Source organism: Phaethon aethereus, assembly GCF_964289735.1.
Source record: "Phaethon aethereus genome assembly, chromosome: 11".
NCBI lineage: Eukaryota > Metazoa > Chordata > Aves > Phaethontiformes > Phaethontidae > Phaethon > Phaethon aethereus.
Genome location: NC_138587.1, coordinates 19,998,238 through 20,012,936, shown reverse-complemented (window position 1 = coordinate 20,012,936; position 14,699 = coordinate 19,998,238). Strand labels below are relative to the sequence as shown.

The window sequence follows — 14,699 nt, the reverse complement described above, 5'->3', positions numbered from 1 at the left end:
GGCTGTTAACCCCCTGCACCCCGGCCCAGGCTCAACCTGCGCCGCTGGGCTTCTCCCTCACCCCTGCTTGCCTCCTGCCACCAGGGTGGCTGTGCTTGCGTGAGGGCTGGCCACAGAGCCAGCTGTGCTCCTTGCCGAGGGCCATGAACAGGCCACGGCACTGATGGAGTGCTGGTGCTTGATGGAGATGCCCGTTAGGGTGTCCTTCATCTGTCCTGGCTGTCCCTGCTGATGGGGAGAGCCACAACCGATCCCTCCTGCCTTGTGGGGAGACCCACTTGGCCCTGGGGGCACCTTGAGCTGTCCCCATGGTGCAGGAATGCCACTGCCCTGGCATGAGGTTGCTGCATGGCATCTCTCCTTTTACCCTTGCCGTGCTGTGACGTGAGCGTGGTGCTGGCTACTTCAGCCACCCTGCAGCTCCCCGGGCTCAGCTGGGCATCGGTGCGCGAGGGCTGCAGCCTCAGCAAGTGCTAATGCACCGTATTGATCCGCCGGAGCCTCTGAGCGGGAGGTGTCGGAGGCGGTGGGGGTGGCTGCCCTTTGGCTGCATTTGAGCATGTTTCCCCCGGTCAGTGCTGCCGGGAGTGTGGGGTCTGCTGGGCTGGGTGCCCAGCTGTGCCCTAGGCTCATCCCTACAAGGGACCCCCCAGCCCCAGTCACCCATGGGGCCTGTCCCAGGGGCTCTGACATCACCACTGCCATCATCCTCTGCACCGGGCACAGCGTCCCTGCAGTCCATGGGGCACGCGGTGCCACGCAGCTAGCTGTGCAGCGCCTGGGGACCCGGCGTCCCCGTGACTGCAGGGAGGGTCATGCCCAGGGAAGCCCAGCTGGCTCTGGGGTGGGGTGATGGGGGGCAGAGGCTTCATTGTGTCCCTTTGCAGGGCCGAGCGTGCGACGGCGGTGCTGCTGGCAGACCCCTGCTTCCAGCTGCGCTCCATCCAGTACCTGCTGGGCCACACTGAGCCCTCAGCCCTGGCGGCTGCTGCCCCAGCCACAGACAAGCGCCATTTCTCCCTGCACACCTGTAAGTGTCGTCAGCGTGTGGGGAGCTCGCCTGTGCTCGCCACCAGTCCCCGGCCATGGCTGGGATGGGGGGACGGGGCTGCTGGTGTCTGTGTCCCCTACAACATGTCCCAGCCCCCTTAGCCCTGGGGATGGGGTCCATGGCTCCCCCGCCATCCCGCAGTGGTGGCACTTGGGATGGGGCTGTCCAGTGCCCCCTTTTGGCAGCAGTTTTGTCCCCTCACAGCACCCAGTGTCCAGCTTGCTATCCCCAGCATGGGGATCCCTGTCCTGCCTGCTCCCCGAGGGTAGCTGCAGCCCCCTCCGTGCACCGTGCAGCATCCTCGGGACAGCCCGAGGGTCACATTCACCCCACGCACACCCAGTTTGTCCCCACAGACACGGAGTACATCAGTACTGAGGAGCTGGCGAAGGTGGACAAGATGCTGAGCCACCTGAGCGAGGAGTCCAAGCAGGCAGCTGCCACCACACTGGTGAGTCCCCCCAGCCTGGTCCCCATGCTTGGCAGCAGCCCTGGATCCTGGCACAGCTGCCCTGGGACATGGGGTTCTTGCTACTGCTGCTAACCACCTGGTGACCCCCACAGCCCACCAGCGAGGAAGACCTGTGCCCCATCTGCTATGCACACCCCATCTCGGCCATCTTCAGACCCTGCTCCCACAAGTCGTGCAAGTGAGTAGCTCGTGTGCGTGGCCCCCACCGGGGCGACTGCCAGCCCCTGGCTCCCCACGCCATGTCGGGGGAGCTCACAGCCTTTCCTCCTCTGTCCCAGAGCCTGCATCAACCAGCACCTGATGAACAACAAGGACTGCTTCTTCTGCAAGGCCACCATCACAGGGGTGGACGACTTCACCAAGCCAGCCAGCTCATAGCACCCAGCCCTGCACCGTGCACTCCTCCAGCTGAGTGGGGCAGCCCCCCTCCCCCCCCCCCCCACACTGGCTTCTCCCCTAATGCAGGGCCAGGACCCAGCACCAGACTGCTGCGTGGGGCAGGGGGCTGCTGGGAGGGAGAGGCTGGCGGGGTGGGGGGGGGGGGGCCTGATGCCAGGCTCTGGGCCAGCATCCCCTTCGCCTAGCACCTGGTCCATGGCAGCCCCTCTGCCCCATGGGCCGTTCTCAGGGAGGGAGGGAAGCCTGAGGCCTCAGCTCCACAGCAGCTGTGGGGACATGTGGCAGCCCTGGGGCTGGGGCAGGGGGACCGGGCTGGGCGTTCGGGCTGTTAACTGGCCCCTGATGGGGGCTGACTTCATGAAATGCAGCATTAAATTATTCTTCCTTATGTGGTGCCCTGAGACACGGGGAGGGGAAGCCAGGCCAGCCCTGGCAAGTGAGCCAGCACTCAGGCCCTGCTCAGATGATGCTCAGCAGTAGATGGAAATATAAATATTTAATCCAGGCAGAGTGGGGAGCGCAGGGCCCACCAGGGGCTGCTACATGATGATGCGCGGCTCTGGCACGGACTCGGCAATGGACTTGTGTGGCAGCACATTGGCCCCATTGAGGTAGAGCTCGTCGTTGACAATGACGTCCTCGCCCAGCACTGTCACGTTCTCCATGCGCACCTGCCCCAGAGAGGCCCTGTCACGCCTGCCCCGGCTCAGTGCCACGCTCCTGCCCACTGGCACTGGCGCATCCCTCATCCCCGTGGCTGCAGCCTGAGGAGGCGGGAGGGCAAGAGCTGAGCCCCGATCCTCCACGGGGGCACCCACATCCTCACCCACTGCCCCACGGAGCAGCTCCAGCCCACGATGCAGGACTCCAGCCACGAGTGGGAGCGGATGCGGGCCCCCTTCAGCACGGTGCAGCGTTTGATGCGCACCCCATCCTCCACCACCACGCCGGCCCCAATCGTCACGTTAGGGCCAATGACGCAATTTGCACCGATCTTGGCGCTGGGGTCCTGGAAGGAAGAGGGGCTGCGCCGGGGCCGGGAGGGCAGCCAAAGCTCTCGGCACGGCCCACACCACTTGGCCAGCGTGGGGCCAGGAGGGGACAGCTCGAGGACAGCAGGGCGGATGGCAGTGGGAGGACTGGGAGAGCCTGTGACGCGTGCCCAGGGCCAGTGAGCTGGGGGCTGGCACTTACCACCAGCACGTTCCCTACAACACCGGGCCCCGAGTGCAGCTTCTCGGGGTGCTGAGCCCGCAGCGCCTGCAGGTACATGCACATGCCCGTGAGGAAGTCCTTTGGCTGCCCGATGTCCATCCAGAAGCCTGAGGGGACAGAGCTGCGGTGACAGCCCCCAGCGCAGGGGCAGCAGTGCAGGCAAGACACCCCCACGCTGCCTGCACCATGCACAGGGCCTTACCCTGCAGCTCCATCGCATAGAGCTGCCCCTCCTGCGCCATGGCTGGGAAGATCTCCTTCTCGATGGAGGTGGGACGCAGCTGTGGGGACAGGACACAGGGCTGAGTGGTGGGCCTGGCCCCCCAGCCCAGCCTAACCCCGGGCCCCAGCCCCATACCTGGATGCGTTGCAGGATGCCAGGGCTAAAGATGTAGAGCCCGGCATTGATCTTGTTGGACACGAACACGCGCGGCTTCTCCACGAAGCGGCAGATGCGGCCGGTGTCAGCCTCGCTCACCACCACGCCGTACTTGGCCGGCTCCTCCACGCGGGTCACCACCAGTGAGCCCTCGCCGCCGTGCTGCCGGTGGAAACGGGCCAGCGCCGCGAAGGGGAACTCGCAGATCACGTCGCTGTTGAGGACAAAGAAGGGCTCCCCGCCCTCGGCCAGCAGGTCCCGCGCCAGCGCCAGCGGCCCCGCTGCCCGGCCGTGAGTGACGCCGCAGGGACGGGGCGAGCCCTGCGCCCGGGTTCCTCCTGGCCCCACTCGTGCCCACCCCAGCTCCCCACTCGCCCTCCCAAGGCCCCGGCGTGTCCCCCGGTCCTCACCCGGCCCTGCTGTCCCTGGTCCTTCCCGTGCCTGCCACCGCTCCCCCCGGCATACCCCTCCCGATGCTCCCGGTCCGCCCGGCCCCGCCCACGGCGTCCCTCTCCCGGCGCCACCACTGTCCCCAGCACTGCCCGGCCCCGCCGTCCCCCCCGCCGCCCCCGGGCCCCCTCCGTCCCGCTCGCACCCTACCTGTGCCCAGCGGCTCCTTCTCGTGCGACAGGGAGATGCGGATGCCGAGCTACGGGCACAGGGTGAGCGGCGGGTGCGGGCCGGGGTGCGGGGTGCGGGGGAAGGCGGGGGGACCCTTACCCGCTGCTCCTGCTCCCGCATGGCGGCTCCCAGCGCCTCCGACATGTAGCTCACCGCCAGCACCACATGGCTGACGCCGGCCTGCGGGAGCGCACGTCAGCGGCCGGCGGGGCGGCCGCCGCGCCCCCCGCACCGCCCGCACCGCACCTGCCGGAGCGCCTCCAGCTGGTGCAGCAGCAGCGCCTTGTTGCAGAACTCCACCAGCGGCTTCGGCCGGCTCAGGGTCAGCGGCCGCAGCCGCGTCCCGAAGCCGCCCACCAAGATCAGCGCCCGCATCCCCCCGCGCTCGCGCCGACACGTCAGCACCGCGCGCGCCTTCCGCGTCACCGCCGCCCGCGCCCCCGCCCGGGCCCTAGCGCCCCGCGTCACCGCCGCCCGCCCGGGTCCTAGCGCCTGCCTTGCGTCCTCCCGCTCGCCGCTAGGGAAGAGCCGCCCAGCGGACACCCCCAGCGCTGCGGGGGCAGAGGGGTCCCGCTCCCTCCCGCCCCGGGAGCGGCCCCGGACGAGAAGACGGAAAGGGGCACGGGCTGCACCGCCCACAGCGGAGCGCAGTTTGAGCCCCACGCCCCGGGCTCAGACGGCGGGGGAAGGCAGGCACGGCACACCCACGGACAAAAACGGATCCTTTAATGGTTTTTGGTTCTCCGTGAAGCACAAACAGGGTGATAATCCATGTAAAAACAAAACGGGGGTCAAGGCTATGTACAAGCTGTGGAGTCCCACGGCGGCGGGACGAAGGGAAGGGCAGAGGCGGCTCCCACGCCCCCTGCCCCTCCGAGGAAGGGGAAGGGCAGGGGTCAGGGCCCCCCAAGGGGGAAGCAACCCGCTGGGGACAGGGACATGCACAAGATGGGCTGCGACGGGGCAGGGACTGTTCTGGGTACCTGGGGCTGCTCAACCAGCCTCGCTCCTTCCTGCAAGCCCGCTCTCCAAAAAGCCAGAGCCCCGCAGCAGCTGGCAGAGGCGATGATGGAGTAACCCAGCGCAGGGCAGCGTGGCGTGAAGGAAGGCAGAGGGGATCGGCGGCTCAGGCAAGCTGGGAGACAGGCAGAGGTGCGACTTCGGACAAAGCTGGCACGTAACCCCTTCCCCACCCAGTGCCGCAGACGTGCACCCACTGCGGCTGGCCACCAGCCAGGCACCAACGCTTCCCCAGCAGAGCGTGCACCCACAGAGCCGGCACACATGCTACATGCGAGTATTCCCCAAAGCAGCTTTCCTGAAGGGGAAAAAAAAAACCCCCAAAACCAACAGCAACCAACCCCAACCCTGGCCCTACAGGTACCCAGGCAGCTGCTCAGGCTGCCGGGGTAATGGTAACACCATGGAACAAGCCACTGCCACCAGGGAGGGAGCAACTGGGAGTCCCAGCACAGAAACACAAGGGGGTGATGGGGAGTGGGGTACAGTTTGGTACCACCAGGCCACAGTATCAAACGTTAATGCCCTCAGCAGGGGAAGCCACGGGTAAAGCACCGGCTCAGGAAGGGAACCAAGGCAGCAGAGCACATTCCAGCTGGCCCTTTCATCCACAAACTAGTCGTTTATTTTGGGAAAGAGTGACTCCACGAAGAGTCAGGTGGTGGCACTCTACCCCCGAGACCCTCAGGGAGGAGAAGGGGAGTCAGCCCTAACCCTCGGCCCTGCCAGAAGAGCAGGGGCTGCAGGGCAGCCCTGAGCCACAGGGACACACTCGCCTACAACCTGTGGGACCAACATTACAGGAGGGGAAGGGTTGAAATGGTCCAAAACGCCCCGCTGCAGAGCTGGGGTGGCGTTAACTGCTACAGAAACTATTGCTAGCCCATGAGCTGAGTTCTTGCTTGGTCAGTGGTCCAGGGCAGAGTTACTCTCGCAGAGCCCCATGCCTGCCTGTGCTACCCCCTCGGGGAACAAGCACAACTTCAGGTGTGCCATGTTCCCTCCCGGCTGCAGCTCTGCCAGGGGTTGCATTTGGTCATTTTATTTCTGTGGTTGGGTGGTTATTCACAGTGCCTACACAGCAGAAAAAGGCAGCATCAAAAGCAAAGCCCCATCAGCAAAACCCAGGGCAGAGCTAGCGCCGCCAAACGTGCGGACCAGCACCTGTGCTGCTCACCCTCAGCGCCACAGACGCTGCCGACTGTTAGTCAGGCACTCTTTCCAAATAACCCAGGAGAATTTCAAAGGGAAGGCTCTCCGAGGGGTTCCTGAGGCAGGAGCCTCCTCACGCCACAGCTCCAGCCCCCCAAAGAGCGCTGCGCTCTCCTGCTTTCTCTTCCCTATGTCCACGTCCTCCCTCCAGAACACACGTGCGACGAGCGAAGAACCGGGACACCTAACACCCAGCAGGCATCTAGGGAGCCTCCTCCAGAAGGCAGAACTAGTGTGGTCAGAACCATCTGGGCAGAATGAGGGGCTCTTCCATCCTGCTTCCCCTCAGCTCTTCTATCCAAGTACATTTAAAAACAATGGAGCAATACAATTGTTTAAAACCAGAGTTGTCTGCTTTTTTTCCTGTGGTAGGAGGTGGTCTTGTCTGCTTCTGCAACCAGGACACAAATAAGAGGCTGTAGCCTGGGGCTACTGGTTTTCCTCACGCATCTGTTCCATGATGTTGATGAGGCTTTCCAGCCCAAATACATACCCCATGTCGGGTCCGTCGTGCACAGTGGGGTCATCGCGAAAGCCTTTGAACGTGCTATGTGCAAAGTCAATCATACGCACATCCACCTTGGGCTGGGCCGAGGAGCCGGGCTCCGTGCTGCCGCCATCCTGAAGGCTCTCCGGGAGAGAGCTGTCCACCCGCTTCAGGCGCGTCTCCGGACGGCGCTCCACAAACATCCCTGCCCTGCTGTCCTTCCCATCGTAAATGATGAGAAGGGAGCTGGAGTAGAAGCGGTAGGAGGCCTGTCTCTCCAAAACCGCCTTCAGGCTTCGCAGTTTGGCCAGGACAGGCTCAAAGAGGTCCTTGCGCAGCTCGATGCCGTTGTGGAGATACTGGTAGAGGGCGTTGCGGAAGCCCTCGATGGAAAGACCGCGTCCATAGTATTTATTCCTGCATAAGTAATGCCCTGTGTCCAGCTGATAGACCTGAACACCAAAGGAAACACACATCAAGTGGGAGCAACATGTTACGGCCACACACAGAGCACCCTGAGCTGCGCTGCACTGACAGGGCAGAGGGAACTCCTGTCCCCACCATGCCCAAGAGGGAGCAGGAAACAGCTCTGCCTTTTCCCCGAATCCCAAAGCAGCTCATGGGTGCATCCCACGGGCACAGTCAGGGTACCCAAGCAGTGGTTCTCTCCCAGGACACCCAAAAGGCAGCTCATCAGCCCGAGGGTCCCCAAGAGGCACAACAGAACCTGAGGCTTAAGCCAAGCCAAGTCAAGAATCCTCTGCTGCCAGCACACACTGCCGTTATTATGTGGCATGTGATTAATGAGGGGCCCTCGTTGCTTCAGAGTCTGTGGGCAGAGATCTGGATTACAAGATCCTTCTGCGGGTGGGGAACAGAGCGACTATTGCACAACAGCACCAGCAGCAAACCCTTGTGTGCAGGGCCTCACCACAAGCGGAGAGCAACTTTTTAACTCTCAATACAGTAGAGAAGCAAATGTCAGCTGATGCTGGGACACAGGGACACCTCCCTTCCCCAGGCACCATGATCCTAGCTGAACACTAAGCCACAAAAATAATTTTATTAGAAAATCCCCTAATTGTCTGTGAACAAGACAGCTTTGGATAAAACAGGCCATTTCAGGAGAAGCAGATTCCTTTGTTCTAGGCTTAGAGACAAAGACAAAAAAGCATGTAGCATGAACATTGGTGTACCTACCTGAGCAGGAGACTCTGTAACTCAGTGCTCAGCAGGAAACACTAACTGGGAGGTCTAACGGGACTGCATCTGCAGCCTTGGGGATCCCTACCTGCATCCCACATACACGCACGCCCAAGGTGGCAGAAGTGCTCTGTTCACACTTCTTCATCTGCCGAGCAGCCTTCTCCTCAGACGCATCATCTCCATGCTGTCTGGTCCCCATCTTCAGATCAAGTACGCAAGGAAGCTTGAAGTGATGCACCACATTCTCCAGCAAAAGGAACTCTGGGAGACGCGTCAAGGAGAGCTCACCCGTCAGATACACCGCTCCCGGGGCCACCACAGAGAGGGACTTGGGCCGGCAGGAGATAGGGTCGGGCAACAAACAGATAGGAACCAAAGAACAGACAGAACAAACCGTTTGGGGAGGTGAAGAAAAGGACAAAACGCAAATAGTGGTGCCCAGGTTTTGACAGTTGGTAAAAAAAAATCAGCCTGAAAAGTGCAACGGCCAACAGTAAGCAAGGAGATCGCATGCAGGCGTACTGGGAACTCAGCAGGGGGAACTGAAGAGTAGAACACTACTGTCAGGAAAGACACGGTAAGCCAGTAAGAACTGCTGATGCATTAAAGGAGAGCTTAAAGTCTAATTAAATTAGCAATGTAGCCATATGGATAAACAATACAATCCCCACGGACCGAAAACTCAAGGGTCAAGTAATAGCACAGTACTGTTGCCATTGGCCTGCCCAGAACAGCAACGCTGCCCAACACACAGGGGAAACCAGAGAGGCTACAAAGGCAGGAAACGGAACAGTGACGGAAGCCTTCAGTTACCAGCATGCACAATGGCAAACCCTCCATTAGGGCACAGCGCTGGGAACAAACCCGAGACAATCAGCACAGCAGCTTGTCCCGAAGGGGAAAACACAACCCTGAAGTTTGCCCTAAGTAGCCCTGCAGTGCACGGGTTCAACACATTACGCTGAAATGGCAAACAGCACAGCTAAATTAAACCTGCAAGTAAGTTTAACATTTAGAAAAATCTATCATCAACTATGTCCAATTTTGAAAGAGGAACTCCAGAAAAATAAGGAAGCGTGATTAAAAAGAATAGGACAGCCAAAGAGAAATACTTCTCTGTAAGTGGGGACAGACTTTTTAGCAGGGCCTGTTGCAACAGGACAAGGGGCAATGGTTTTAAACCAAAGAGGGTAGATTTAGACTAGCTATAAGGAAGAAATTTTTCACTGTGAGGGTGGTGAAGCACTGGCCCAGGTTTCCCAGAGAGGTGGTAGATGCCTCATCTCTGGAAACGTCCCAGGTCAGGTTGGACGGGGCTCTGAGCAACCTGATCTAGTTGAAGATGTCCCTGCTCACTGCAGGGGGATTGGACTAGATGGCCTGTAAAGGTCCTTTCCAACCCAAACCATTCTATGATTCTCAGTGATGCAGGCTATTTAAAAATAAAAGCTGGAGGCTCAAAGCACATATTTGAGAATAGGCAAAGGAAGCCCACACAGTTAAAATGATAAAAACAGCTATTTGTTTCTACGTGAGCAAAACAGAATCAAGCTCCAACAGGTGAAACAAAAAACGCCCACAAGCAAGTTCAAGACAAAAGCATGAGGATTCATTTGTGAAGGCACAGAAGATAACAAATCCATCTTTAGCCATATGAGGAAGCCAGTCACACTGCCCAAAGAGTTTAAAGACAAACTGAAATGCCAAAAGAAGAGATCGCATGTCGAACAGAAAATAAGAGGTGTGTAACTCATCTAACGCTGTCTTAATGCCAGGAGACTGAACAGGGGCTACCGCAACGCCGATTCGCAGAGATCTGGGGAACTACAAACTAGCCTGGCTGGTCTTACCGCCCAAGTCACCAGCAGCGTCTTTGTGCGGAGATCCATGATGTCCAACAAGTGATCCAGAAAAGTGAGTGAACAGTGAGATGACAAATTTGCTCCAAGTACTAAGTTACTCAAGGTTGCAAAAATGAGGAACAGTTGTGGAAAAACTCAACAAGGATCTGAGGATACTGACTTGGCCATTAAAGGGGCGGGCAAACTTCCCTAAAGTTTACACGCAAGATGATAAACATAAGGAGAAAAAGATTCTTAAAGCATAGAGCAATGTGTTTTGAGACAACTATTACCAGTCAGGAATGGGATCTTAGGGTAACAAAATACTGAATTATGAGGGAGACTACAGACCAACAGCATTAAACATCAGTGAAAAGTTCTGGTTCACCTGCATCTTCCATATTGTGTGCAGTTCTGGTCACCATCTCCAGAAGGATACGGCAGAACTAGAAGAGACTCAAGAAAGGTGACAAGGACAAACACAGTTCCCTCCCAAGAGATTACTGAACAGGGTAGACCTGCATCTGCTGCCAACAAAGCCCGACATGAAAAGCTACGGTTCAAAACACAAGCCAACAAAGAGAAGGACCAGAGAAGAAATAAAACATGGGATCTAGTCAGAAACACAGCTTCTCTGTGCATCAGTGTCAGACATCAGCATCACTGTATGGGAAGCAGGAAGGAACAGTAAAAAGAAATATGTAAGACAACTTTGGTTGTGTGAAGGATAGGAAAGCCAAAGGAAATACAAACGTGTAAGGCCAGGGCAGCAGCAGCAGCAACCCGATGTACCCAGTTCTGCTTCCCAAAGGATACTGTAGAGTTTTCGGTCCTTGGACTCTGACCGCATGCGGCTCAGCTGCTGCTTATGACAGCGCAGACTCCAGGGGTTATAGCTGATCTTTTCAGAGCTCAGACCACTGTTCCCATCCAACATCTGAAATGGAACATCTGAATGGATGTGCAAGTCCACCCTGGGACTCTTTGTTTCCTGGATGCTGCTGATACAAAGACAGAACAAACCTGCTCGTTAGAATTATTCTCCAGATACTTAGGACTGTCACATCCTCCCCTTGCACACAACTATCTCCTGCTGCTTCTCCTGCTGCACGCTTCACACAATACCTTCTTAACAGCAAATCCTCACTAATACTGTGACCCACGCTCAAGAATCTGGTCTAACATCTCTGCTAGGTTGTACTGTAATTGATAGAGTAAGCAGAAACATTTGTCCCTCAGGGAGCTGTGGCCGGTGTGAGAAGGCAGAGACCCTTTTTCAAAGTACCCTTGGAAGAAACCTCTGGGTTAATAACCAGGTGCACTGAAGAGTGTTTGAATCTGCTCCACATGCTTTGGTTCCACATCCAATGAACTGCCAAAGGTTATCCTCTGTCAGAGGCATTTCAGATGGATGAGTTCGTGCTGAACCCAGAGAAACTCCTGATGCAGCTTGCAGTGCCACAGCATGCCAGGCTAGCAAGTGCAAGACAGCCTGGCCAACGGTATGAAAGTGCAAAATGCCCACAACAAAAGGAGCACCAGAGCTGAAAAGGGAAGAGATATTTCCTGCTCATCATGTTGTTGCTCGGTCCTCAAAGTTTTACCTTTCAGTGCTGTCACTGGCCAGGCCAGGCTTTTCCTCCTTGTGCTCAGTGCCGCTGCTTGATCTGTGAAGGCTCCGACGCGAGTGCTTGCGTCGTGGCTGGTCCCTCTCTGGCATATCATCCTGCTCCAGAGCCTCGTTCTCCACGTAGGGATAGGCCACCAGGTTAATGTAGCCGTCGCTGTCTCCCTCAAAACAGACAGATACTACACCTGCCAGAGAGAAGTGACATGTCAGTTCTGTTTCCTGGGGGGGAACTAGCACCCAAATGTTCAACGGGAGAGATGAAAATGTAGCTCACAGAACAGCAAAGCAAATCCAGAGCAATTAAAGGAGGTTTAAGAAAGGAGGTTTAAGAAAGGAGGTTTAAGACTACAAGAACCCAAATGTTGTTAGCACAGCACAGAGGAGAAATCCCCCAAACAGTGCTCTGTGTTGCTACCTGAGCGAGCGGCCAGCAGCAGGAGGGGAATCTCTGCCACCCACAGGAAATTAAGGACAAAAGCACAGCTGGTATGCTGAGGGCTGTGACGATTTCCTTCTATTCAGTCTTGCAGCAAATGCCACCAAACTGGAGAAAGTCAAGCAGAGTCTACCAAGATGCTGAGGGGGGCAAAGCATACAAAAATATATCTCGTTCATTTGGGTAAGTATCTATGTCCTGCAGAAGCATTCCTCCTGTTGACAAGGACATTGCTGCCCAAGGAGTGTGCTTCCTCTGCTAATGGAGCTCTCCAGCATCCGAGCGAGGAAGTAGAGAGCTCTGAGGCTGAGATGACACCTGCCACTCTCATGACAAATCAGCCAGTCTCACAGAACAGGGATCTGCAAGATCCCAGGGCTTCCTAGCAATAAAAACAGAGGGCCCTGGAAGTAAAACTACTTCAGCCAGGTGCAGGCAAGCAGGACCGTTTGTGTCCTGTCCAGTTTTACCTCCTGAAGGCTCCTGGAAAGCACATAGTCCAAGGGAAGGTATAGATCTTTCACAGCAGACTCTGAATGTATCTAGCTGGCCAGCCACAGAGCAAGACAGCTGACACTTCTAGTTAGAGCTGACATCTTCATCTTTGGAAATCCCCCAGCCCTGAAAATGAGGTTTATAAGCCCATCTCCTAATTTGTAACAACAAAAATCTTTCATTAGCTTGTCACCAGTATTGAAGAGCTGCCAGGAGTATCAGATGCTAGATGCACTGAGTCAAGTGATTCATCACAAACGTGAGGAAACCTTTCACTGCTCAGTTGATGCAGGCCATCATGTCACTGTCCTTCCTTTTTCCTTATCTGCACATGACAATGCCAGCAAGGTTCAGGCAGCTCAACACAGTTCAGGACTCCAGCATGTTGCTACATAAATGTCACTCCAAGTGCTCTGGCTGCCTGGACATGCTCCTCAAGATATCTCTGTGAAAGGGCAATCTTACAGTAACATTGAGTGCTCAGACAGGAATATCATCCCCAATATTCCTCTCCCTCAGATCAGCAGGAACAATTTCTGGGACTATCAGGAAACTGCATGGAACTCTCAAATGAAATCCCACACTGGGGTGAAGGGGCACATCATATGCCTTCAGGCTACCAGGAAGTCTCTGACTTCAAGAGCACAAGCCTCCATCTGGACTATCAGCTTCATCAATTTTAAACACATCTCCCAAGGAAAGCCTGACATCATGTTGATTCTAGTAACTACACAGGCTTCAGCAGAGATTTCTGATGGGTCACAAGAGCACCATATGGCCCCAGAGTGGCTTGAGGCTGCAAGACAACCCATTTGTTGGAGACTATCTTTCATTCGTGACCTGCATACAGGCACAGGTAGGTAAGCTGACACTGCTTTGAGACCTTCAGGCTGCAGCCAGATCAAATAGCAAGACTCTGAACAGACGGTGGTCCCAGCTGTCTGTGAAATGCCATCTCCCCAATGCCAGGCGGTGACAAAGCAGCAGAGGCAACAGGAATGCCGAGTCCCCCAGAAGGCTACCTGCCAGTGTCACCATCCCGAATAAATGCACATGGCCGAAAGCGTATTGAGCTTCTGAAAGACACAGATGAGCTGCCAACCTCCTACAACAATACAGACACTGGAAAATTCCATTCCTTCAAAGCGCCTGGGGACAAGACTTAACCTCAGTGCTAGGAAAGCAATGCTTCCTGCCTCAGCAGCTTTCTGATACAGGTCCATAAGAGAGGATGAGGAAGCAATAAATTAGGACTGGAATGTGCAAATGCTCAGTCTGTGATCTAACTTCATTTGCTCAAGGTCAAGACTGTAACTGACAATAACTTGGTAGTAAAATTACTGCAGTTACACATTCATAACCTTAAGCTTCAGACTACAACTGTCACACTGCATATTCTATGTCTAGAAAGAGGAGCACATTAAACCCTGCACACCTACAAAGAAAGACTTCCTCCTTTCCAAGTGCTCCTATCAAATTGCTAGCCTGCAAAAGAATTAAAAACAAGAAATAAAGTGACACCAAAAGACAGCAAGACATCAGTAGCTGCAGGAAAAGGCGAGAGCAGGTTCTTGAAGCATGTCACTGCATTCTGGAATGACAAGCCTCACCTTTGTACTCAGGTGTGAACTCCTTCATTTCTGGGGGCAGAGATTCATAGAAGCGCTGTTCTCTGGTAATGAGGGGCTTGCAGACAGTGTGGTCATCGTAGCGCATCATGCTGCTGTGGCCGCCCACCTGGTGAATGAAAGGCTCCAGCAGGACCCCCCGGTCTCCGGATCGAGTGGCATTCTTGCCATACTTGCCCAATTCCATGGTTTGACAAACACACATTGCGTTGGGCACCAGTTGCACTCTTGGAGCATGGGGAGAGCCACATGGGCTGGGAGGGGTAGCTCAGCAGTGGTCAGGAAGCCACAGGGGGAAAATCCTGGCAATCTGCTTCCTTACAATGATCTGAAAGAGCAAAAGAGATTCCTGTGAACAGAGGACCACTTGCATTCACTCCCTGTTGGCTCAGAAAAGTTTTTTGGTAGTTATTTATATCCATAACTGTTTCTCTTCTGTTCTCTGTTTACATCCCACTTGTTCCAGCATGCTCCTCACCACCTCTTTAATCCTACAGGTAAACACCCACTAATTTGGAGGCAGTCTCATCTAGAGCTTCTCCAGCAGGGTTAACAGGAGATAGGGAAAGGAGAAGATAGGAGTATTCTGCGCCTCTCATCTTTAGAA

The 14,699-nt window shown here is 56.2% G+C and overlaps 3 protein-coding genes across 4 annotated transcripts in view; 1 reads left to right on the top strand and 2 right to left on the bottom strand.

The window, feature by feature from the left end:
• The window catches only part of RNF123 (ring finger protein 123), a gene marked incomplete at its 5' end in the record, with an annotated part of 48,598 nt that extends 46,654 nt beyond the window's left edge, over positions 1-1,944 (top strand). Inside the window, 4 exons of the mRNA XM_082004849.1 lie at positions 888-1,030; positions 1,408-1,502; positions 1,616-1,701; positions 1,802-1,944. Of these exons, the coding sequence (XP_081860975.1) occupies positions 888-1,030; positions 1,408-1,502; positions 1,616-1,701; positions 1,802-1,901 (424 nt within the window). The 3' untranslated portion in view covers positions 1,902-1,944. The remainder of the gene's footprint in view (positions 1-887; positions 1,031-1,407; positions 1,503-1,615; positions 1,702-1,801) is intronic.
• Positions 1,945-2,403: 459 nt separating this feature from the next.
• Positions 2,404-4,624, bottom strand: GMPPB (GDP-mannose pyrophosphorylase B). The gene is made up of 8 exons (XM_082004437.1): positions 4,384-4,624; positions 4,237-4,317; positions 4,117-4,165; positions 3,496-3,797; positions 3,340-3,418; positions 3,117-3,244; positions 2,749-2,931; positions 2,404-2,593 (listed from the first exon to the last, which is right to left on the bottom strand). Exons 1-8 carry the CDS (start codon positions 4,510-4,512, stop codon positions 2,462-2,464), a joined length of 1,083 nt encoding a protein of 360 aa, XP_081860563.1. The 5' UTR covers positions 4,513-4,624; the 3' UTR covers positions 2,404-2,461.
• Positions 4,625-6,798: 2,174 nt separating this feature from the next.
• On the bottom strand, positions 6,799-14,297 carry IP6K1 (inositol hexakisphosphate kinase 1; the record flags this gene model as incomplete). Of its 2 annotated transcripts, none has more annotated exons than XM_082004390.1 (5): positions 6,799-7,308; positions 8,148-8,323; positions 10,720-10,904; positions 11,508-11,718; positions 14,075-14,297. In XM_082004390.1, 5 exons carry the CDS (start codon positions 14,295-14,297, stop codon positions 6,799-6,801), a joined length of 1,305 nt encoding a protein of 434 aa, XP_081860516.1. The 2 variants fall into 2 exon arrangements, with proteins under 2 accessions (XP_081860516.1, XP_081860517.1); XM_082004391.1 differs by having other exon boundaries at positions 10,720-10,901.
• Between the last annotated feature and the right edge of the window lie 402 nt (positions 14,298-14,699).